The sequence below is a fragment of the Leopardus geoffroyi genome, chromosome A1 (genome assembly GCF_018350155.1).
Source record: "Leopardus geoffroyi isolate Oge1 chromosome A1, O.geoffroyi_Oge1_pat1.0, whole genome shotgun sequence".
In the NCBI taxonomy this organism is placed as follows: Eukaryota; Metazoa; Chordata; class Mammalia; order Carnivora; family Felidae; genus Leopardus; species Leopardus geoffroyi.
In genome coordinates, this window is record NC_059326.1 from 82,176,159 (window position 1) to 82,201,300 (window position 25,142).

General features: G+C 58.1%; 1 protein-coding gene and 1 long non-coding RNA gene across 5 annotated transcripts; one reads left to right on the top strand and one right to left on the bottom strand.

Annotated features, from left to right (window-relative positions):
- Positions 1 to 532: 532 nt before the first annotated feature.
- GRTP1 (growth hormone regulated TBC protein 1) lies at positions 533 to 19,110 on the bottom strand. The gene is given in 9 exon segments (XM_045482448.1): positions 533 to 874; positions 2,857 to 3,042; positions 3,119 to 3,291; positions 8,103 to 8,199; positions 10,459 to 10,583; positions 12,802 to 12,960; positions 18,527 to 18,620; positions 18,622 to 18,679; positions 18,939 to 19,110. Coding segments are annotated over 9 exon segments (1,020 nt in total). The 5' UTR covers positions 18,977 to 19,110; the 3' UTR covers positions 533 to 784.
- Positions 18,110 to 24,120, top strand: LOC123600417. 4 transcript variants are annotated; one of them, XR_006713649.1, is made up of 4 exons: positions 18,110 to 18,591; positions 20,970 to 21,194; positions 23,680 to 23,813; positions 23,946 to 24,120. It is a non-coding gene; the product is annotated as an uncharacterized LOC123600417 (long non-coding RNA). The 4 variants fall into 4 exon arrangements; XR_006713648.1 differs by having other exon boundaries at positions 18,494 to 18,605; XR_006713650.1 differs by having other exon boundaries at positions 18,591 to 18,703.
- Positions 24,121 to 25,142: the final 1,022 nt, after the last annotated feature.

Consider the following 25,142-nt stretch of genomic DNA (forward strand, 5'->3'; position numbering starts at 1 on the left):
GCATCCTCTGGGACCGTGGGGGAAGGGAGGCGCCTCCACGGCTGGGCTAGAAGTCGCCCAGGTGCCTTGAGGGGTACCAGCCGCTGCCCACGGTGTTCAACAGGTGACACTGTTCTAGGTCCCCACCTGCCCCATGCAGGGCTCAGCCTGCCCAGGCAGTGGGATTTCTCAGCAGCAAGCAGCAGCCCCACTGTCAGGGCCGGGAGACAGGGTCAGGGTTAGGAAGAGGGGGTCTCACTGGGGCTTCTCCCTCCAGGGATCCAGGGTGACAGTGGCTGCGTGAGCACTCGTGGGCCCAAGTCAGACTCCGCCATTCCCTAAAGCTTACACATCTCTGTCCGCTTTATGTAATACAATAATTTCAAAAATCAGTTTTTAAAAATTACCTTTCTAAAGAGAAATCACGTGCTGTGTGCACAGACCTCACGTAGATGCCGTGGCACAGAAAGGGAGGGATTTGGCGTTAACACTAGTGACAGTTTGCGGGTTTGGTCTTCATTTTCAATCAGCCGGTGAGCTGATGGTCACAAACTCGGAGGTGTTCACATGCTTTATTAAATATGCACATCTCACATTTTATAGGTCAAGATCTCAAGTAAAAATACATTTCTAGAAATCCATGACTTCATAGCCCATAATTGAGTTACAGAGGACATAATTTTAAATCGGTCTTGAAAAACATTCACAACGAAGAGTACAGACGTCAAGTACTCCAGCACCAAACAGCAGGAAACGTCAGCTCTGGAAATGAAGCCTCGGGGGCGACAGTGGACAGGGGTCCTGGTCAGCCCTGCGCCAGCAGCCTGGCCCTGCAGCTCTCGCGAAGCCTGGTGATGGTGGCCATGGACAAGCTCCCAGGCTCTGAAAATATTTTCTGGAACACAAAGGGAATTTGTTTAAAAAACCAGCAACAGGTGTTCAGCTCAGTGGCCCCCCCATACTCCTGCTGCTGCCCCAAGGGAAGGGCTTGCACGGCCCCTTCTCCTGCGGCCCCGAGCTGTAGCTGAGGGGTCCTGTGGCAGCTCCGAGGCCAGTCGGCCCTCGGTGAGTGGCCAGAGTGTGGGAAGCCGGTGGAGCCTCAGACTGTTGTCTGCTGAGAACGGGCTTCGCGCTGAGAAAGACGTCCCCCGGCGGTTGGGGGGGGGGGGTAGTATATGTGATCACATCTCTCCTGCATACTAATAATTTAACGATCACTTCTACAGTTACTGCTGAGAAATTCACGGTTTACAAACCAGGCCAGATGTGAGGCTGGCAGTAAAAAGGTTTTGTTTTGTTTTGAAGAAATTAAAGGAATTCTTCCACAGGTACGTGTTACGCAGCACCTAGGCCAGGGCAGAGTGTTTACGGTCCTGAAGGGGGAATCAGTCAAGTCCTGTGAGCCCTGCTTACTCTCCAGAAAATTCTAGATGTTCTTGTGCGGGACTCTCTCTAGAGGGCGCATGGGCTGCAGGTACCGCGCTTCGGGGAAGAAACCCGTGTTCAACTTTGCAGAGATCGCTGGGGAAGGTCCCCGCGCCGGCCGCCTCCCCAGCAGCTCCCGTCAGGGCCACGATGCACAGTGCTTCCCTCGGGTGGCTCGCGGTACCGGCAGCCACTCGGCCTCCTGGGGTGCTTTAGAAACATTCGCACTGACTGAGCACCTACTGTGTGACCACCAGTGTTCGCGATGCCAGTCAGAACCAGACGGCGCCGAAAGCATCACGCGGAGGGAAGGCAGCCAGACAGCGACACGTGGACTCGCTGGTGTACCTGACACGTGCAGACAAGGCAAACCCGGATGGAAAGCAGACCGGTGGCTGCTGGGTGGGGGAGGGGCGGGCACTGGGTCCCTCGGCGGTGACGGCCACATCACCAGACCTCGAGCCGCCCATGCGCTAACAGGGAACAGAAAACCCCGTGTCACCCAGGAGGAGCCACCAGCAGCCGCAGCCCAGACGGGGTAGGCGGGGCCTCGTCCAAATCCCAGGCTCACGACCCTGCCCTCTGCCCCCTCTGGACGAGGCGTTGTGTCATGTGGGACAGGCTCCAAAGAGCTGCAGGCTTCTGACGGTCCCCAGCCGGTCACCACCTCTGTTGAGGCTGCTGAGCATGGCCAGTCCACCCGTCTGCCCGCCACTCGGAGAGCGTGTGTGGCCCTGGCGACTGGTCATCCCGTGGCCTGGAGTCCGGCTAGACGAGGACCCGTCATTCCCCGTGCTCCAGGGCAGAGGCCCTGGCCTCTCCGCGCCTCTACCCAGGCCGCTCCCAAAGCCACCTCGCTCCGCGCTCCCACGTCACCGCAGTGGGAGAAAGCCCTAGTGGTGCACTCTGGCCAGCGTCCTGATTCCAGGGCAGTCTGCCATCAGATCACCCGATTGTCCCCTGATGGCAGAGCCGGGGGCTTGCTACCTCCCGGGAGGTCGGGGGGAACAACCGGGGCCACCTGCCTGCACTGATGGCTGGTTCAGGTGCCGAGCAGAACCTGAAATCGGCCTCCCCCGGCCTCCACAGAAGGCCTGTCGGTATGGCTCCTGCTCCGTTCGCTCAGCACACCAGAGTCATCTACACAGCCTGCACGAGGTCCAGGACCCAGCACGGAGGCCCTGGCATCGGGGAGCTGCCCTTTGGGGCAGGACACACAACAGACACATGCGACCCCACTGGGGCCACGGAGAGCCATCTGGGACCAAAGACGCTGGCTACAGGGGAAGGGGTCAGATGGGTCTGCATTCCGACCCAGTGAACCTGGACCAGCCCGATGGGGGTCCCAGCAGGGGGGAGGCGAGGCCCAGAGGGGACACAGGGACAGGCAGGCTGGGGACGCCAGCACGCCTGGCCAGGCTGCTGCACCGGGAGCAGAGCCCCAACACTCACCTGCATGAAGGTGTGGCATTCGGTCACAAAGCTGCCTCTGGTGATCTCCTTGAACCGCTCGCAGGTGTCTGCCACACTGCTGGCTTCCAAAATAAAGGCCTGGTGGTGCTTGATCAGGGTCAGGGCCACCCGGAAGAGAATCTTCGAGCCTTCGCTGAACAGACAGTCCCAGATCCGGAGCACCGTCTGTGGACAGAAATGGCGCGTCACCGGCTGGGGGCTCACACGGCCCTGGTCCCCGCGAGGCACATGCCGCGCTCACCTCCACGGGCAGGACGTCCACGAACAGGCAGATGAACCAGCGTGACACGACCAGGGTCCACAGGACGCCGTGCCTGTCCATCAGGGCCGCCACCGCTGGCAGCTTGGTCCTCACCAGCTCCCCCAGGACCTCCTGGTCTGTCTTCAGGCCCAGCATGGCAGGGCTGTAGTAATCTGCCACACGAGGAGAGCAGGGCTGTGGCTGAGTGCCCTTCCCAGCAGAGGAGAGGGCGGCTCCCAAAGCGAGGCCGTGCCATGCACCGGTGAGAATCCGCCGGCGGGAAGCGTTTGCACAGCTGCTCTCATGGTGCCGAGAGGGGGGACACAAGCAAGTGTCCACTCGGGCAAAGGGACAAAAGTGTGCCGTGTACGCGGGAGGAACTGTCCTCAGCCCCACAAGCAAGGGTGAGCCCCCAGGACGAGGTGCGCGGACCAAAGCCAGACACTGGACCGGTGCGGCTGAGATCCCTGCAGCCACCACACACACACACAGGACGTAGGACCGTGGGCCCCAGGGCTGGGGTGCGGAGCTTCGGTCTGGGAAGATGAGAAAGCTCTGGGGACGGGCTCGTCAGTGTGAGCACACTGGTGCCCTCGCTGAGGGCCGGCCAGCAGCATGGACACGCCATCTGGCTAAGCAGGGGCTGCGGGACACAGGAGCAGGTGCGGGGACAGTGCTGACAGTGACCTGCACAGGACGGGGCCCTTGCTCTTGGAACCAGTCCCGCGTCCTCTCTCCACACTGGAGGGTCAAGTTCCTGGCATTCTAGAAGGGGCTGGACATCCCCACCCCTCTGACTGCAGGAGGACAGAGGCAGCCAGAGGCCTGGGCTGTCCTGTTCATCACAATGAGACCCGATAGCTTACGTTGGAGAAATGCCTTAACCGAGTTCGTGGCCTGGGGGCCCCAGACCATAGGAGCACAGAAAGCACAGCCCACCAAGGTGACTTCATGGCCGCTCCGCTCCTCCCGCCCACAGGCCTGGGCACCGGCTGGCAGCTGGCGGTCCCCACTGGCTGGGACCACACACTTGGACAGACAGCATGACGCTGCCCGTAGTGTGTCTTCTCCGAACGCATGTGTACTCCCAGAGAACTTTTTTGCTCATTAAAGGCACGTATGATAGACTTTAATGCTTAGTTTTTGCTGTTAAAGTGGTCTCTCAAAAATGAATAAACATTAAAAAATTTAAAAACAGAACACCAAGGATTTTACAAGTTTTTCCTGCTCATATCCTCATTTTGCATCTATCATCTCTTCTTAAATTGAGCAATATCCTGGCCCCCCCCAGGAGATGGAGCAAAGAGCCTCTGCAGTCCGTTCAGAGTGTCCTGCAAGCGACCCAGTTCTCCAAGTGACGCCCTGGGGCAGCCGGGGTTAAGCTTTCAGGCGCTAAGAGGGTTTGCTGAGCTCACAGCAAGGTGGCCTCACTCCTGGCCCCAGAGAGGCTTACAGCACCTTCCAAAAATAGACCCGACCAGCTCACACCCTGACTGCCCCGGGGCCTGGGGGTCACCAGGGCAGGAACCCCGAGACCTGACCTCCTCACCCTCCTGGCCGCGTCCAGCCCTGATGCCGAAGGCAGATAGAGCCCGGAGCCCGGGGCCCGCTCCTCTGGGCCGTCTGAGCAGAAGCACACATCCGGGCCAGCATTCGGCTAAGCACAGGACAAGGAGCCTCCTCAGTAGGCCTGGCGGGGGCCTTGCCTCGGGGACGGCAGCCTTCTGCAAACAGCACCCTGGCCACGTCAGCACATTGGAGGGCTGAGCCGGGCTGGGGCACAGATTTAGAACCAGCCCATCTTACTGCTGCCAGAGCTGGGGTCCAAGGGGGTGCCATCTAATTCCAAAACCGATGCTCTCCAGCCCCCCAAAGGCAAAAGCACACCCCACGGGCACAGGGTACAGGCGGTGAGATACGGCCCGCAGGTAGGGCGACCCCCTGGGACAAGGTCGTCAAGAGGACAGGGGAGACACACGGCAGCTCCAGCGGTGTTCACACCTTTGCTCTGCTTCCCAGGGCCCCTGAGTCTCCCCGACAGAAGGTGCCTTGGTCCTCCCTTGGACCACCTTCTGTCTTGAGCTGTGTTCGGAGGGGAAACAGGTCACTCCAGCTTGTCGGGACGCCAGGGTGTTAATTCACTAGGCTCTGCTCGATGCGACATCCCAGACGGCGCTCCGGCTCCGTTCCTGAAGCCCGATGGCACCGTCAGCCAGGGCCTCACCCGCGTCTCCGCAGGCCCAGGAGGCCTGTTCCCTCCTCCTTTCCCTGGATGCCTTGGTCCGAATGGTGACTGCTCAGGACAGCGGCCTGACCCGAGAGAGGCCGCCCGGCAGGCTGGGTGGAGGAAGGGCGGGATCTGCATGTGGAGGCCAAGTTCAGGGCGTGCACACACCGTGTACTGGTGCTCCAGAACACGACCTCCCTCCCACCTCAGCTGTTCTGAAACGGGCGGCTCTGCTGGCCTAGTCACAGGTGTCCCTGCACCTTCTCGCTCGTGGGAGACCTCAGCCGGTCTTCCCAACTCTCAGCCACACAGGCCTCCTATTATTTCCTACTGAGCCGCTCCTACCCAGAGCGGTAGGGACCCTTCACACGTGCGCTGCGTGATCACAGACACCACCTCTTTTCTGCTTTCCTTGCAAGGTCTTATCTCAAAGTCAGTTTTTAATTTTAACGTAACGAAAATTATCAATCTTGTCTCTTCTATTTTTGGAATTTTGTTCAAGACCTACCTCCCTCCTCAGCAATCACGAGGCTGTTCTCACCTCATTTTCTGAGTGTCAAAGTTCCGCTTTTTCACGTGTCTTGAATCCACCTGGAGTAGGAATAGGGTTTTCCATGTACGCAGGTGTCACAGAGGATGTTGCAAACGGCGATCTTTCCCTACTGATCGACATACCTCAAGCCCCAAGTCCCCCAGATTCATAGGTCAGAAGACCAATTGATTTCTGCGCTCTCGCCTCTGGTCTCCATACTGTTTCCTTGTAATGGCAGGACAGGACGTTAAATCTCCAATATTCCCTCAGGCCTCCCTGGTTCCCTAGATAAACCCTCCTCAGATAAAAGAACCACGGAGGTCCAAGCGGCTGATGTCACCGCAAGTGTGATTTGCGCATGTGAGTGCTTCCATGAGATCTGTGTGACAGCCGCATGGCGCAAGCCCCACAACGTGAGCGGATGAGTGTGTCCTTTTCTGTTTTCTGAAAGATTTGTAAAGTGCGCAGAAATTCTCCACACCTTCAAGGTTCGATGACAGTATTGCCATTTCAGACGGTCCACTTTCTCCTAAATCAGCTTTGTTAGGCAGTATTTTTCTCAAAATTTTCCACTTGGCCTCTTTGTCTTACTTGTATTCTCTTGAGATTCTTAAAAACCCCTGAAGATTTTCAAATTCCAGCACCCTTTCCATTTCCACGTATCCGTCCTGCCAGGCTCTGTCTGTTGTGTCGGTTTTTCCAGAGAACCAGCCTTCGTCTCGGCTCGTCTTTCTGACTGCTTCTGTTCCGACTTACCAGTCCTGGAAGCCTGTGCCGCGGGGAGGCCGGCACGGCTCAGCGTGTGTGACCAGCGTGCCACCTCCCGGGCCCCCTGCTTCTGTGTGATGAGGAAAGAAACTAGGGAGCAGAATGCTGGTGCCGAGCCAGCCTGCTTCCAGTGACCCACAGCAGTGCCTCTGCCCTCTCAGTCCTGATTGCAGTGTCGTCCGACGGGATGTCGCGAGGATGGGAAAGGACATTTCAGGGGCTAACACACAAGCCTGTGCAGTCACCTGCCCTTCAGGGCCAGCCCAGAGCCCCTCTGTGACAATTTCAGGCTGTGCCGTGGCTGCTGCTGCCCCCTCCCGCCTGTGTCTTTATTCGCTGAAACTTCCCAAGCCCCAGAGCAACCCGGGGATGTGACAGGTCTCAGTGAGTATTTGTGGGAAGGAGCTGACTTGGTCACAGTACAAATACACATCGTGATTCAGTCTCCAGATGCAGCTCAGCCATCGCTCCATCTGGAAGGTCCCCTGACCAACCCCCCGCCCCGCCACTTCCTCGCCATTTCCCTGCACCTGCCGCTCAGGCCTCCCCAGGCAGAGCTGGGACGGTGAGATGTCACGCACATGGGGACGGTCTGTCCCTTGAAGGCGGCCTATCCAGGAGGGCTGCTGGCGTGTCCACTCTGTGCCATGGCGAACAGTGGCACTGGAGTGTGAGGAGGCCCCATTCCGTAACGGTGCCACTCTGATTCACTCTGGTTCACTCTTTCGTGAGGCACGTGCCAACATCTGACGGCCACGGCATCTAAGGCTCGAGGGTCCTCATCTGTAAAATGGATCAGTAGTTGGGCCCGTGTGGTACTGCTGTGCTGAGGCGAGACTCAGGACACGGAAACATGCTGTATGCTCCCAGGCAGAAATCACAGCCGACTCCTGCTGTGGTCACTGTGGGGTGCCCGGAGCTGGGGCCAGCTCTCCAGGGTGGTGAGGGCGGTTCCAGCCTGACTTGAGGGCACGCATGCTGGAGGGGAGAACCAGGGCTCACCCGTCCAGTGGTCACGAGAACTCCCCGGGCCGCACATGCCCTGTGTAGCTATGCCCGCCTCAGGCCAAGCACAAGGCTGGGTCTGGTCACCACCGTCGCGGCTGTGGAGGGCACAGGTCTTCTCCCACCCAAGACGGCTCTGGCCACTTCTCTTCCCAAAGCGATCAGGGTCCACACTGCATTACCAAAACCGGTGCTATTTATTAATCAATGAATTGGAAGGAATGATTCTCATCCCAATAACAGTTACAGCTGACAACGACTCACTCTTAGGACTGTTCTGAACTCTACAGGAAGCCAAGTGGACCTCTCACTGATTCTGGGCCCTGCGAGCCTCCACACAACGGGGCAGCCTGGGGACCAAGCCCAGCACCCGACACAGACAGTTCACGCTAAATTGCAGAGCAGAGAGAGTGCAACCAGGGCCCAAACGGTCACAGGCATGTTCAACCCACCAGGCAGTATTCTTCCCACGAGCGCGTCTAACAGCCAAAAGGATTTCTCTTCGCTCTTGGTTATAAGGACCAGGTAGCCTGCTATGAAGTTCATTCCCTGAAACAAGAAAATGGGTCCTGAGCCACCTCAAGCCACCTTCGGTGGCTATGACGCATTGCTAGTCCCTTGCTGTCCCCAAAACCACGCAATTCCGGAACGACCTTCTGGTGCAAGATCGAGATCTGCCCTCCAAGTGACACACACAGCACGAGAAGGCAGAAACACAAATCTGTGTGAAGAGGCTGTCGGGGTAACGGCCCTGGAGTCCACACTCAGACCCTCCTGGGGCTTCGGCCCCCCTACCACACCACTCAGAGCCCCCTCAGGCCTCAGCCCCCCCCACCCCTGACCACACCACTCAGACCCCCCTTGGGCCTCACACACCCCCCCCCCACCCAACCACACAACTCAGACCCCCCTCCGGGCCTCGCCCACCCCAACCCCCGACCAACCACACCACTCAGACCCCCCTCAGGCCTCAGCCCCCCCCCCACCCCTGACCACACCACTCGGACCCCCCTTGGGCCTCGCACCCCCCCACTCCCCCACCCTGACCACACCACTCGGACACCCCTCTGGCCTTGCACCCCCCACCCTCCTACCCTGACCACACCACTCAGATCCCCCTCGGGCCTCGCCCACCCCACCCCACCCCACCCCCGACCACACCACTCGGACCCCCCTTGGACCTCATCCCCCCCAACCCCCTGACCACACCACTCGGACCCCCTCCTCGGGCCTCACAACCCCACCCCCCGACCACACAACTCAGAACCCCCTCGGGCCTTGCCCACCTCATCCCACCCCAACCACACCACTCAGACCCCCACAGGCCTCCCCCGCCCCCCCCGAGACCACACCTCCTTCAGCCCAGACGACACCTACATCCAGCCTCTAAAGCAGGTGTTCCAACAGACACGAGTGCTCAAGTCTGCATCGGAGCAGATGCCAAGCCAACAGTGTATTTTGTAAAACCGCGAGAGCGTGGCGGGACGCTCAGGGCTGCAGACAGTTTCTATGAGGGAGACCGCCAGGGAGGCTCGGGGCACCTGCGAGCTGCAGGTGCAGGGCTCACCCACAGTGGGCCAGCATCTGCGTGACTGCACTGCAGACGACTTCCACTTCCTTCCTTGTTCCCAATGCTTTCTAAAATGTGCCCTCCTCTAGTAACGGGGGAAAATCCAGCCCCTGTCACCCAGTGTCACGCACGCCACCCAGGGAGAGGCCACGTGAAGAGGCAGGCACACGCCAGGGCTCTCCAGAGACCACGAGCGGCCGGGGCCTGGACAGACCACCCCTCAGTCACAGGGGTGCCAGCCTGCCCACACCCCGCCTCCAACCGCGGAGAACAGACTCCCATTCCTGACACTCAGCTTGCAGACCTTGTCCCGCGGCCACGTGTGCACAGATACGGACCATGAGCTGCACACCGCGCTCACGCTTAAAGTTGTAAGGGTTGTTTAAACGCTGTTTTTAAAACCTACAAGAACAGCGAGTGGAATAACATAAAGACGGTTTCTCGGCTGCCCAGCCTCCCCGGCTCCCACAGGCCGGTCCTCGTCCAGGACGGTTAGTTACCCATCCCGACTTCCTCCCCTGGCACCGTGGGCAAGCTCCAGGGCACCGAGAAAACAGCCTGTCTGGCCTGCGCCTTTGCTGCTGTCTTTGCAAGATGCTCTGTCGCTGCCGGCCCCCCAGCCCAGCTGCTGAGCCCCTGGAGCCTCGCCTGAGAGGGTGGGCTGCAAAGTCCCCACGCAGATCCCGGCACCCTCGGGAAGCCCTAGAAGCAGGAGCACTGAAGCGGGAAGCAGAACTCCAGGCACCCAAGCAGCCAGCACACTGGCAGGCCTCCAGCCCCTCAGGCCCACACGGGACGTCCCGCGTCCCCTGCAGGCTCGCCAATGGCACTTCTGTGGCTCCACACATGGGCCCTTGTCTTTCCCTCCCCGACACCCCAGACAGTGCATGTCCTCGCAAGGTGACAGGAACTGGCAGGTGAGGATGCAGGCTGTCCCCTTCATCGCAGGGGAAGATCTGACTCCCAGAAATAGCATGGGAGGAGCGCCCCACACACGCCCTGCACTGAGTCCAGCAGGTGCTAGTCACTCATTCAGTATCTACAGCCCTGGGGCCACTTAAGTGACCTCCTACCTTCCCAGCCCCCTTCTTCTGACATCAAAGTAAGTCATTAAGCATATGTTTCACCACTTTTCTACCTGGGGAATGTGTCAAAGTCACAGGCACCATGACTAGGGAGCCCGTGAACAGGGTTAGTGCATCCTTGCTGGTCGCTGTCACCTTCCCTTGGGGGCTCACCTGGCAGTACCCCACACCTTGGTTGTGGCGCCCATAGGCCACCAGCACGTTGTACAGGGTCTTTTGTAAACAGGGATCCGCGCTCTTCCGGAATTTCACGTTGTCCGGGAAGGTCCTGTTCATATCTGCAGGGAAATTCACAACACAGGATTACCCAAGACCGGCCTGTGATGTAACCCTCATGTCTACCACAGGGGGCGCCCCGAACCCCACCTGGCAGGTGTGAACGAAGGTTTCGACCCTGGTCACCCTTTGTGGACAAGCCCCTGCCACGTCCACGGTTGAGGCCACAGCAAAGGGAGTCAGGACTGAAGAGGAGGGTATCCCACCTCTCCTCACAGCCCCCGCCATGCAGCCTGTCTGCACCCCCCTCCCAACACCCCCCACCCCAGCCAGGGGGTTGTTTAACTCTAGGACCACAGGCAACACAAAACTGGAAAATCTTTCCAGTTGTGGAAAGGCAGAACACCCCGAGAATCCCTCAGAGACAAACGGCAAAACCGGACACTGAGAAGTGAATAAACTGTCTGCTCATCAGAACCTGCGTCCTCCTCACCGGCGCTGTGAGAACCTCCCGTGGACCTGACCCTGATTCTGTGAGCTAGCCCACACACGGGCAGAAGCGGGGAGGTGTGGGTGCATGGCACAAGTACTTCTTTTTTCTGACCTAGTGACCCCACTTGGATTAGATTAGTGGTGTGACTGCCGCTGGGCTACAGCTGATGACTGGAACGGACCCGCTGTGCAGGCAGGCCCCTCGGCCCCCACACGGCTTTCGGGCAGCGCTCCTGGGCCTCCCTCTGGTCTCCGAGCCGCACCTCTGCTTATAAAAGAACTCACCTAAGCAGAACAGGAAGTATTAGTACCTCAAAGGACGTTATTTGCCATTGTGTGTTTGTTTACAAAAACGTTTTTTTCTTGGAATTCTAAATATCCCAAAAACTTAGAATCCACCAGGAGTTTAGTGGTGTTTTGGTTTTGGTTTTCTTGCTTGTTTTTTTTTTTTTACTAATTCAGACTCTAAGTGACCAGTCCCAAGCCCATTCTCATTCTTACCCTTGATTAGGAGATGTTTTGAAATTTTTCCCTGGGACAGCCCCTCCTTCCCACCTCAGAGATGGGTGGGACAGGGACGTCCAGTCTGCTCATGCACCCTATGAATGCTCCACTGCGCTGTCCCTGCAGAGCAATTTCTCCAGACCCCTCAAGAAAACAGACAGAACGACGATGGTCCAGTAGGTCCGCTGCTGGGCACACGCCAAGAGACTGGAAAGCAGGGACTCAGAGAAATCTCCGTGTAGCCATGCTCGTAACGGCAAACCCACAAAAGGAGAGGCAGCGACCCCAGCGCCCATCAGCGGAGAACAGAACAGACCAACAAAACAGGGTCTGTCTGCACAGCCAACAGGACCCGGCCCTGAAAAGGAAGCATTCTGACGCCTGTTGCCATGTGGATGTGCCTCCAGGGCCCCTCACCAGGGTAAGCGAGCCAGACACGACAGGATGGTGGGCCGTGGGCTGGGGAGAGGCTGACACTCCATGGGGACGGGGTTTTGGTTTGGGAAGGTGGAACAGTAAATTCTATTATGCATGTTTTACCACAATAAGACATTTTTATCCAAAAACACCGGCACTAAAACAGAGCCTTTCAGTTCATTTTTCAAACCAACAGCAACACTCTGTTTTCCTTGACACGCGTGGCCTCTGCGCAAGGGACCCCCTCCCCAGGCTGGGGACACTCCCCAGTCTCACGGCCAACAGGGAGTCCCACCTCTCAGCACACTCAAATAATTGGGCTTTAATTATTTTATATTTAAGGGTGTATTTCTCAAAAGCAAAATCAGACGGTCAGTCACACTTCCTAAGAATCTAAATTATTCAGTTTATAAGGGTTAAATGTTTGTTTTGAGCACTTGGAACATCTAAGAGCTCGTGAGCCTGTGTGGTCACTGAGAGTGCCTGGGACACCGTCGGCACCCAGAGCTCAACACCAGCCACACATCCCCACGTGCGTCCCTAAGTCCCAGGGCGCTGCCATCAGCACAAAGCCCTCCCAGCGATTACCCTCTGGTCACGACTGCCAGCTCAGAGCCTGCAGCAAGGTCTTCTTGCAGAAACTGGCCCTGCCCTTGCCCCTGCCCGTACTGACCTTCCCAGCTGGCTGGCGTCTAGTGTTTGCCGAATCAGTGAAAAACACTGCTCTCCCCTCACGAATGCTCAAGGTTTGATTTTCCCGTAAGAAAAATAAAATTCCAAATTAAAAGCAGTGGGCAATCTATAACAGCGCAAGTTCCCTCCTGGGGGGCTGCGTGCCCCCCCCGCGCCCGCCCGCCAGCGACTCACCTGTCCGGATGGCCTCCTCCAGCCTGCCGCTGCACTCTCCCTGCAGAAGCCGGTGGTAATAGCCGGGGTTCTGGTCCATCTGGGCCTGGGCTCCGCTCACCCCCATCCAGACGTGGGCCCGGTGCTCCAGGGGGATACCTTTCCGGATATAGCGCTTCACTGAAACGGAAAGCAGGGGCTGCGGTCAGGGACAGACCAGCATGCCCTGGGGTCAGAGCCTGGCAGAGCCTGAGAGCAAAGGGCACGACCTCAATGCTTTTGCCTGGCTTCTCCCATGTCAAACATGAGAAGACGCAGAACTTTGCACATGCCCACCCGGATGGCTGCGTGCACTCATTACAGACCGTTCTCCTGCACGGGGCAGTCCCCCGTCCTCCCTCACCGTCAGCACACCGTGTGGGAGGCAGTGGGCCGGGCCCCTGGGGCCAGGATCAGTCACTGCAGCCCAGGGCGGCCCCACAAGCTCCACACACAGGAGATGCCCGGAAAGCCGGAGGCACAGAAGCTGCACCAAGTGAGGGGACACGAGGCATGAAGCAGAAGCGAGGGCCAGAGGGACAGCTGTGGGCAGGGACAGAGGCGCAGGTGCATGGTCCAGCCCTGGAGGTGACAAGGGACTGCAGGGTCCCAGGCTGGGAGCCTGTGTGACCCCCTGGCTGTGACTCGGCGGCCGGTGTTTGTGTCCTGTTCTGCACTTGACTTGTGTCAGTGGAGAGCTACTTCCTTTGGGAGGGATATTTTACTGAAAATAAATACATGAGAAAGGAATCATCGATTGTCTAGCGACCATAGAAACACGTAGGAAAAGAAGCCAAGAACCACAAGCTACCTCAGGTAACAACTTGCTCGTTCGTTTCCCAGGTAAACAGGAAAGATTTGTGAGACGATGTTCAAGTGAATTACAGGAAGCTAGGGGTGCAACACCATGCTTTTAATGACCTCAGTTTAACCCTCAAAACGGTTCATCGAAGGAAATACTCAAAACTTTATTATTTTCCTTCCATATTACATTACAAATACCATTTTTATTTTCTTTTTTAATGTTTATTTTATTTTTGAGACAGAGACAGAGCAAGAGCGGAGGAGGGGCAGAGAGAGAGGGAGACACAGAATCCAAAGCAGGCTCCAGGCTCCAAGCTCTCGGCACAGAGCCCGACGCGGGGCTTGAACTCACAAACCGGGAGATCACGACCTGAGCTGAAGTCGGACGCTTAACCAATGGAGCCCCCCAGGCGCCCCATGATACCATTTTTAAAAAAAGAAATGCATTAGGGGTGCCTGGGTGGCTCAGTTGGTTGAGCATCCGACTTAAGCTCAGGTCATGATCTCACAGCTCGTGAGTTCGAGCCCCGCATCGGGCTCTGTGCCGACAGCTCAGAGCCTGGAGCCTACTTTGGATTCTGTGTCTCCCTCCCTCTCTCTCTCTACCCTCCTCTGCTCATGCTCTGTCTCTGTCTCAAAAAATAAACATTAAAAAAAATGCATTTTAAGAAAAAACAAAAGGCCATACAATCAAAGAAAGTCCACGATCTGCTACAAGGAGAAAAGCATCTGTGGCGCCAGCTGCGTATCACAGAAAACCGCAGCAGGAAGAGCCGCCACGGAAAGCACTGATAAAGCTCCGCTAACTCGCACTCTGCGCTAACCCACCACGGATGCGGCCTCAGCGGAAGCTTCCAGAGGGCGCATGAGGGCAGGAAAGGCCCAGCAGGTGCATGCGGGATGAGGGGCGGAAGCCACAGGGAGTAGAGACCCTCTGGGGCGTCCCCACGCTGGTGAGGTCATGCGAACCGAGGACACTAGCCACTGGGGCCACCTTGCCTCCAGCCTGCCGTGCTTTCTGCCGGAGCTGGGCGGGGGTCTCCGGCCGCAGGGAGCCAGGCAGATGCTGTGGCCACCCCCAGGGGCCAGTCCGCGGCCGGGGATGCCTAACTTGAAGACATGCAAAGGGGGGACACGCAGACCCCAGGCTGCCTCCAGCACAACTGATGCCTGGAACCACAACAATCCCCAGGGGGACCAGAGGAGCCGCCGAGTCAGGGGCTCACCTCCGACCTCAGGCCCCACTCACAGGCAGCGGAGCATAAGGAAACTCCAGAAATAACCACAGGAGCAGAGCTGACTGCGTTTCAACAGCGTCACAAAGGAAAGTCTTGCGGGCAGAAGGGGCAAAACAGTCTTTCCAAGGAAGGCTCACAGCAGGGCACGAGGGAACCGGGTCACCGTGGGCGGAGCTCGGCCACAGGGGTGGGGGGGGGTGAGACCCACACTCGGCTCCAAGCCCACAACCCTGCTTCAGGAAAGCCTCAGTGCTCACAGGTGCTTGCACGGCTGTTTATACCATCGGCTCAAAGGTCCTGCAGCTGCCGAACGTGGTCCCGGAGAGCGAGGTGTTCCTCAGCAAGGAGGGAAGAAGGATGGGATCCCCCAGATCAGGGCACAGGGGGAGCCGGCCTCACAGGCCTGGGGCCGTGGGGCCCGCTGGCGGGACACTCTCAGAGGCCCCAGCGCCCAGGCGGCGCACGGGGCCCACAGGGGCAGCAGGAGCGAGTGTTTAAGGACACGGGCTGATTTCAGTCTTGAGGGGACACGAACCTCCCCGTGAACTCACAGAAGTATAACCAGTAAGAGCGTATTTCACTACAAATTAAATTTGTAAATAGAAAAAAAGGCACCTGTGAGATGCTTAAACGCCTCACTGGAGTCGGACACTGGGTTCTACTGAGACCCGCAGGCCCCGCCTGGTGGAGGCCTCAGTTTCCTCGTCAGACGGGGGTGAAGCACGGGGCCCTGGCCTGAGATCCAGATGGCCGAGGAGGCTGAGCTGTGTCAACAGCTTCCAGGGACAAAGGCTGTTGCCACTGACCCCTTCCTCAGGGCAGGACTTGTCCGGCAGCATTCCTGACCTTGGGAAGATGAGGGGGGCATCTCTTTAAACAAGGTGGACCCCAGACAAATCACTTCCAACTGTCTGTCCCAACAAAGTTAAGCAAACCCCTGTATTTATTGGTATTTGCCTTTGGAAAGATGTGTTTGCAACTTAATTCTAACTTAGATGCTGCTGACATTTGCAGCTACTAGGAAAGAGCTGAGACCCTGCAGAAGGCACTTCAGCATCCGCCCTCAGACGGGACGTGAGCTGGAGCAGTGGCTGGGCCAGGGCAGGCCTGAATTCGTTTTTCTAGGCTGCGGGAGAAGGATCGACCTGTCTCACGTGCTCCTGGTGGGTATTTGCTATGGACAAAAAAGAAAACAAAGAGGAAACACTGGTTGTGTCCACATGTGGCAGAATCGGGCCAGTGAGTTCTGGTGGCCACCTGGAGACGTGCTGATGCCAACATTCAGAGGTGACCGTGTTATTGGTGACAGGAAGGCAGGCGTCCAGACAAAAGTCCCCCAAAACAGAAAACTACACAGGACAACGAAGCAACAAGACCCGGTCACTGAGGTCACAGAACGATGCCCACCAAGGCCCTTCCCCCCTGGGATGTCATGGTCCCTGCAGGACAGTCAGCTGAGTGTGACTGCAGAACTGGACTCTCATTTCTGGAATAACTCGTCCACTCCTGTCTGTGCCACACAGCCACTCCCACAGAGCCACGCAGGTGCTGACAGGCTCCCCGACCATCCTGCCCCGAAACCACACCAGCACCAGCCACGACACCCGGGGCCACTGAACCCTATGAACCACACACCTCTTGCAGACTGACCTGTGCCTCTGTTTCCTGAGGGAACACCAGGCCGCCCTCCCCCAGGCCCGAGGCTCATCGCAAAGCTGACACTCTGGCTTCCAAACCTGTTTTGCCCCTCTCATTACCGCAGTCACAGTCTGTTATGTTGTAAGTCAAGGAAATGTTAAAACAAAAAGAGAATTCTTTCTGTAAACCAAACTGAAATTCTTAGAGCTCACAGACACCAGTGCTCAAAGAAAGTAGGAGCAGAAACCAGATAAGACCTTTGAACCAGGGAAGACAACTGGAAAAGACAGGAAGGGCGAGCATCTGGAAGGTTCTGCACGCTGAACAGAACGGATGCCGGAAAAGAGACACTTGGCGCCACGTGCGGCTTAGGACGGAGATGCTGAGGGTCCTCCAAAGGGAAGGACAGGGAAAGGCTAGAACCAGATGGTAACACCACAGACAGAGCCACTGAGGCACAGGCACGTCTCAGTGACTGCGTGCTACCAGCCTCGGGGTCCAGGGTCAGCCATGGGAGGCTTCTCCCACGTTCCCGCCAACTCCCGGCCTGCGGGGCCAGCCGCCACATTTGCACACGTGCGTGGGAGACGCACGGTGCTGTCAGCAATGGCCTTTGCCTGACCGAACAGCTGGGCCAGGAGGAGAGCCCCTGGTACTTCACGTGATGCAGATTTTCACCATGGATCCAAATTAGCTTTACTTTTATACACTTGTATTTTTTTAAAAACAAAAGACCAATCAACTCTTAAGAATAAACAGAAAGGAGAATAAAGGCAGACATGCCGATGGAAACAGAGGCGACGCAGGGATGGGCGCTGGGGGATGATCCCTGCAGGGAGCGCACAGGGCGCTGGCGGCATCCAAGGTCTGCCTGGCAACAGGGGACCAGCCTGAGGCCCCTCCCGGCCCTTTGGACTGTGTGAACTGCTAGTTCACCTGAGTCGCTCCTGAACACTCCCCCAGCAGTAACAGCCCTGAGGAGGGCCCCTGGTCAAGGGAGAGGCAGGTGGGTGGTGGGGCCCAGAGTTGAGAAAGAGCCTCTCTCCCTCCTCCCTGAGCGCCCCACCCCCAAGATCAACCTGTCCCCACCAACCCTGTGCAACTGCACTATGTACTGGGGCCGCTCTAGGCCTTAGTTCACCAATCCCTTTAAAAGCAAAACTTGACCTTGTCACACCCTCTTGCTTAAAAACCCTTTTACTGGAGACCCTGGGTGGCTCAGTCAGTCGAGCATCCACCCAACATTTAATTTCGGCTCAGGTCACGATCCCAGGATTGTGGGATGCAGCCCCACATCAGCACACTTGGGATTCTCTCTCTCCTTCTGACTCTTTACCCCACCTGAACTCGAGCTCTCTGTCTCTCTCTCTCTCAAAAGTGAATTAAAAAAAAAACAAAAAACTCTTACAGCTGGCCTCTCTCTGCCCAGTCATGTGATGGAGCCCTGGACCCAAGACCAGAACGCTCTCATTACGTCCCCTCTACCGGTCACACAGCTCTGTCCCTGCCGCTGACCTCCGCCCTCACCGTTCTTGGTCACCAAAGCCCTATCTCAGAAAGCCCTACCCTTATCTTGAGTCCCGGAAGCATACACCTCCCAAGGGCCTCACCACATTCGGGCAGGTCCCCACGGTCTCCTTATCTGCGGCCTGGGGAAAACACTCCATTCATTCAACAAACGTTGAAGCAAGTGTAGAGGCCAACGCTGGGGCAGGGAGGGGAATGTGATTCCCAGAGGAAAGCAAACCACACCAGAAACCAGACGAGCAGCCAGAGGTCAACACAGGCGGGACAGGGCAGGGGCCGGCTTCTGTGGCGGTGTGGAAGCCTGCCCTCCCAGACCCGCAGGAGGGAGAGCGCCAGGGAGGGCAGGCCTGGAGGAGGCGCCAGGCCCAGAGAGAGCTGGGCTGGGCAGGCCACCGGGCAGGGGCTTCCGCGCTGAGGCAGGGAAAGGGGGGGGAGGCGGGGAGGGACGGAGACCCCGCCCCTCAGAACCAGCTCTGGCTGATCCGCGGCCTCCGACCCACCTGTACCGCTCTTCTGGACACCTCCGCCCCCCTTCAAAAGTTTGGACCATTTCATCGCTCTTCTAGTGAGTATCACCAGGTAGGCGGAAAAAAAACTCCTCATAAGCTGCATAATCAAAGTCTTCGGGCCTTTCAAACCCATACGGATCGATCCTGCAACGAGAAGAAAAGGAACCTGTAAGCCCTAACTAAAGTTTCGCGCGCGCACTGGGTCCCCGCGGGGACGAGGCCGCGTGCGCGCGTGGGGGCTGCGACGCGACGGGAACCGCGACCGACCCGCGGGCGCGGGGGGGGGGGCGCGCCCCGGCCCTCCCCGCCGCTCCCCACCCACTCGCACCCCACAACCCAGGTCCCCATCCCGCACCCCACACCCCAGGCTGGGCGAGGCGCGCCCCGGCCCCCACGCGCCCACCTGGGGACCCGGTCCCGGGGGCGCCCCGCAGGTTCCATGCCGGGAGGGCGGGGAGGGGGCGCCCGGGGGCGCGGGGACCGCGGAGCGCACGCCGAGGGGTACGAGTCTCCCTCCCTGGACCGGAGCGCGTGTCCTTCCGCCGGGCCTCGGACGCGGGAGGCGGGGCGGGGGGCGGGGCCCGAGGGATGAGCAGCGGGAGGGAGAGGGGCGGGGCTGCACCTGCTCCCGCGGCCCCCGCGGAGGGCGGTGTCCGGAGCTGTTGGAGCTGGGAGCGTGGGAGGTGTTAAGCCCGGAGGGAGGGGTGCGGGATGGGAGGCTGGGGTCGGGATCAGGGGGCCACGGGGGCGGTCTGGAGCGCAAGGTGTGCGCCCCGCCCCCCCCCCCCCCCCCCCCCCCCGCCCCAGGCTGGCTGGGTGGGTGGGCGGCATTTCCCGGTCACTCCGTTCAGGCCTCCCGGGCTTTGAGCAAAGGTGGGAGATAGAGTTGAGGTTCTCCTGAGATACCTTCAAACTTCAGTGCCTGGCCGGTCCGAAGGTCAGAGCTCTGACCTATGAGCCCTATTTTAATTTTCCTTGTGCCGGAAAAGAGCAAGTCTTACTTTTCACTTGTTTTTTTCAGTCTTCACTTCAGACCTGAGAACAGCGTATAATCCCTGCACCCACCTGGGGACCTGCCCTGTTCCTTCCTGCCTCCCCAAACCCGGCTGGGGAGGGGGTCCCGGGTTCCAGTCCTGCCCTGACTGCCTGGGAAAGCCCCCACCCTGCCAGGGGTCACATGGTCACGGGAACTGGCTGGCTGTGCACCACCCTGCAGGATGGTCATCTGGGGTGACTGGGGGTTCACAGCTCAGGGGGCACCCCCACAGGAGGCAGAACGGGGGGGGGGTTCCCTATTCAGCCACCCCTCCAATAACGTGTTCAGAATCTTGGACGTGTGAGTCAAGGCCAGGTGCTGTCTGCAATCTTGTTCCTCAGGGCGAGGGGGAGGGGAGTCACCAGCAAAACTAAAGGCATCAAGGCACGCCCTGAGCCCTGCAGGGGCAGCCCTGGGAGCCAGCACCATTACTCTCCTGAGATTTCAACACTGGGGCGTGAAAACCTTTTCAAATCAGGGAGACCACAGAAAATTTGCCAGAACTATGTTGTGAATTTTGGTTTACAAATGTGGTGAGAAAGTGGGTATTTAAGGTTCTTTGAATTTTGGATTTAAGGCACTTCGTAGCCTCAGCCCTCCTCACCCCAAGGGTCCTTTTTGAAACAATGAGCCCAAGCAGGAAGACGCTTTCTCTGAGCCCCAGAGCCCAGTCCACCTGTGACCAGCCCTGTCCGAGGAAATGCCTTTCTGGGGCACGTGTGTACTTTCTCGTGAGAAATGCCTGTGGGCCACGCAGAGACGTGGCTGCACCCCCCACACGTCTACCTGAGCTTTACTGGACCTGCGGGCAGCCGACACGGCTCGGAGCTGATCCGTCCAGGGCTAAGCAGAGAGCCTGCAGAGGAGCTGGCAGGACCCCCCCCCCCAACCCCCTGCCGCCAGCCATCGTCAGGCTTCTGTGGACCCTGGGGGGCTGTAGGGAATTTAGGGTCCCCTGGACCTAACCGCAAAGGCCAGTTCTGCCAGCGTCCTGGTGCCACAGCTTAGTGCAGTGCCCTTTGTAAGCCCCCCCGGTCCCTGCTCTGACCTCCTCGGGACACTCTCAACAAGGGTACTTTCTTGTGTGACATTCAAGTCGGCAGACGGGGTGACTTATCTTCACACCAACATGGGGTCTCCCCTGGCCCACACCTTGCGCACCTGCTCGTCTTCCTTTGGCGGGTTTCTCTCCCCACCTGGATGGCTGCTACCAGCCAAAGGGAACGACTCCCTGAAGCGCCCCCCCCAACTCTTCTCTGGGGCTAAACCCCGTTTCCTGCTTCCTGTCGCCGGGCCTGCTAGCAAGCTGATGCTCCTGCCCCCACTTCTCTGGCACTCAGCACCCCCGCTTCCATCCCACCCAGCAGTCCCAGGACACGCCTGTCTCCTCGCCTGCAGGTTCCCCTCCTCTCTTGATGGGGGTCAGGATCCGGCCTCACTCCCTGCCACACACTTTCTCACAACTGCCTGAAGAGCAGCATGGCCTTGGCTCTGATGCCCCCGCAGGAAACCCAGGCCACAGGACACGTGCACTTGGGCTTGAGCGTGATGGCGGTACCCCTGGCAGGTGTATTGGGGCCAGATGACACGGGAGGACGGGCATCCTGTGTGGGGGCAAGCGAGGTAAGAGCGGCCAGCCCAGGAAGTAGGGGAGGGAAGAGGATGAGGAGGCCCAGGTGGCCAGGACGGCAGCGGCCAGAGGGCAGGAAGCAGAGGGCTGCCGGCCCAGGGTCTGCCTGAGCCTCCCCTTGGGAACAGGAGGTAGTGCGCACTGTGCCCTCCAAGTACCTCCGTCCACATGCCCAGGGCTGAGTTCCCTGGGCACCCTCCCTGCCAGAACCCTTCCCTCAGAGCTGGCAGCCAGAGCGCTGAGCCGTCCTCCCTGGAGACCGCACAGGCTGTCACTCGCCAGGTACCGCCACGTCCCCAAGTTTCTGTGCAGGCCGAGCCTCAGCAGGGGAGGTGGGTGGACACCCCGGCGACACTGCCCAGACGGGGACCCTGACCCAGAGAGCGGCTGTGGGAGCCCGAGGCTGCATTTCTGCCAAGCCCCGGATGTGGGTGCTGGTCCCCAGCCGGGGCCTGTACCACAGCGTGACCCCACATTCAGCGAGGGCTGCGGGGGTCGACTGATAACTGAATCAGCTGAATCAACTGAAAAGAGCTGGAGAGACATGACCACCAGATGCAACATGGCCACACCCGGGAAGACCCTGCGGTGGCGGGGGTGGGGGCGGGGGGCGAGACTGGGCAAGGACTGGGAGGCAGACGGACAAGGGAACATTAGTGACGCTGGTGTGTCCCGGTAGTGAGGTGGTGTGTGTGTGTGTGCGCGCGCGCGTGTGTGTGTGTATTACTGGGGGCTGACACAGCTGAGCCCTGGGAAACAGTGGAGGTTAACATGCCCCCTGTGTGTCCTGCTAAAGAGATCCCCACGGGGAGCCCTCTCCTGGGGTACAGGTGAGACTCGGGGTCCCCTGCTTATCCGGGACCAGCCAGACTCTGCCCCCTACACCCCTCCTTTGCTCCAGCAGTAATGAGCTGGACTGTTTTCGCCTCGCAGGGCGGGTCGGCTCCCACCGCTGAGCCTGCGGGCCACCAGCCTGCTGTCTCACCTACCTTACTGTGCCCCGTGAAGCAAGCCTCCCATGGCCTAGCTCCAGAGAAGCTTCCAGACCTCACTATGGCAGTAGCCCCATCCCTTTGAATTAAAGTACTAAGTCCAGATATGTTTTCTATTTGACTAAAGAAGAGTATTGATGGGTAAAATAATATGAGGTTTGGAGTTGGCATTATATTCATTCCAGAAGAGAGAAAAAAGATGGGCAAATGGAGCCATGGCCGAACCAGGAAGCTGGGCACTGGGTACACGGAGCGGTTTTCCGTTCTGAAAGTTTCCATAATACTGTGTGTAACCAGTAAAGCAGTAATGCCCTCCCCACAGGGGGCAGAACTGGCCCTGCGGCCTTGGCCCCCCACCAGCCCACTGTGGCCTGCTCAGAGGTCAGTGCACTGCCAGCCACCTGGAGGATCCTGAGGCTCTCACTCCTGCCGTCCCCATGAAGCCAGAAGGAACATGTGCAGATATTATTAGTGAGGCGGGGTGCTATGGGGTCTCCAGTGACCCCATGAAATGCCCACAACTCTGAGTCTGAGCGGCCATCTTCCTGGAGCGAGTGTGGGGCCCTGTCCCAAGGTTACCGTCATCAGACACTACACATTCCTCCAGTCCCCGCAGGGGGGGTCCAGCCCAGGAGTGTGAGTGAAATCATTGCCTTGGGACAGCCTAGGTGCACCAGGCCGCGGGGCCACTTGACAAGAGCCTTTCTCTTTGGGGAAATGTCACCCTCTCGAGACTGTCATGGGTAAGAATGCGGTCCCCCAGGCCATGCAGGTCCCCTGCTCAGTTTCTGGGGGTGTGACCCCGGCCAGGCTCGTGCTCTTGGACATGTCTCCTTCTCCCCAGCAGGAGCCGGAAGGGGCTCAGTCATTGCCTGGCGTGCTGACTGTGCTCAGCAAACCCCGGGCCTCTTGTTCCCGTCCCAGCCTCCCAGGCTCAGGTGCCTCAAACGCGATTTCCTCCGAGGGCAGGTTGTGAGTGCCCCGCAGGAAGTCACCCCAGACCCTTCAGTGACGTCCTCTGCAGAAGAAAAACAGGTTTTGGAAGAGGGCAGGCCCACTGAGCAGGGAGCCCTGCAATTATAGCCTGAGCTGGCGTTTCCAGTTCTTCCAGCACAGACATGGAATGCAGCTGTTCTGTGGGCTCTGGGCATCGGAGAAACTCACGATTTGTTTTCAGAGATCATTTTGAGGGAGTGTTCCTTGTAAGCAAGTTTTATTTTGTAACAAGATTAAATGCACATTTTAAAGAACAAAAAATGTGATACAACCTAATCTTACAAAACACTCAGGGACGCTGCGGGAGGGGAGGCGCAGGAAGCACCCTTCCCCAGGAAGCCAAGAAACCGGGGGTCCTGCCTCCACCTGCTTCACCAGACAGACGGACGAACAGACAGTCTCAGGAAGGGTGGGAGGGTACCAGGCTGGGACAGGCACACACTGTCGCTCGTCCCCAGCCTTCCTTCTCCTGTCCTCCCTTCTGTGCTAGAACCCCGTTTTTGTGCCGACGGAGCAGGCCTCTGTGACAAAGAACCACAGCCCGGCCGCTAGACAGCACCCGTGCTCACGTAGTCTTGGAGCCTGCAGGTCCGAGGGCTGGTTCCCAATGCACCATTCTCCTGGGTGCGTGGACACCATCTCCTGCCCGCGTCCTCACGTGCTTCCTCTGTGCGTCCTGACCTCCTCTTATTAGGACACCAGTCATGTGGGATCAGGGCTACCGACTGACCTCGTTTTACCCTCACTTCTTTAAAGGCTGGATCTCCAAACGCAGTCACATTCAAAAATATTTCTACTGCTGAGAAATGAAAGCACTGACAACTCTGGGACTTCAGAGGCGCCTGGGGGGCTCAGTTGGGTGTCCGACTGCGGCTCAAGTCATGGTCACATGGTTCGTGAGTTCAAGCCCTGCGTCAGACTCTGTGCTGACAGCTCAGAGCCCGGAACTGCTTCGGATTCTGTGTCTCCCCCTCTCTCTCTCTGCCCCCATTCATGGTCTGACTCTCAAAAATGAATAAACGTTAAAAAATTTTTTTTTTAAATAAAGACATCTTTATTTACATTTTATAAGGGGTCAAATCTAAAGTATAATAGGGGCGCCTGGGTGGCTCACTAGGTTAAGCATCTGACTTCAGCTCAGGTATTAATCTCATACTCCATGAGTTTGAGCCCCACGTCGGGCTCTGTGCTGACAGCCTGGAGCCTGCTTGGGATTCTGTGTCTCCCTCTCTCTGCCCCTCCCCTGCTCATGCTTTGTCTCTCTCTGTCTCAAAAGTAAATAAAAACATTAAAAAAAAAAAAAAACTAGAAAACTAGGGCACCTGGGGGGGTTCAGTCGGTTGAGCATCTGACTTTGGCTCAGGTCATGATCTCAAGGTTCATGGGTTCGAGCCCCACGTCGGGCTCTGTGGTGACAGCTCAGAGCCTGGATCCTGCTTCAGATTCTGTGTCTCTCTCTCTCTGCCCCTCCCCCATTCACTCTCTGTCTCTCAAAAATGAATAAACTTTAAAAAAATTAAAAAAAAAAAACAAAAGTTTGGGACCCTAGTGCAACAATAAAAAGACAATGTCCCAGATTCATGGCATGTAAGTTACACACCCAGAGACGTACTGACACTTTCCTGTGAAAGTACACGTGCCAGGCACCAGCACGGGGCACACTTCCACTAACTCCATGGTGGCCGTGTGGGTACACATCAGAAGTGACAGGCTCCCGCATTTCAGCTGGCAATCCTATCCTGGACACACAGGAGACACCGTGACCCGGATTTCTGTGACCGGGAGGTGAGGAGCTCTTCTCTGCTTGAGAATTTTTCTTGGGGAGGCTGTTCTGCAGGGAGAACAGCGCGCTGTCTCTGTGCTCCTCCCTCTGAAGTTTCTAACAGCCCCTCAGCCCAGACGCACAGCAGCTGCCACGTTTCAGGACGGAGCCATGGGGCTCACTGGGTCCGG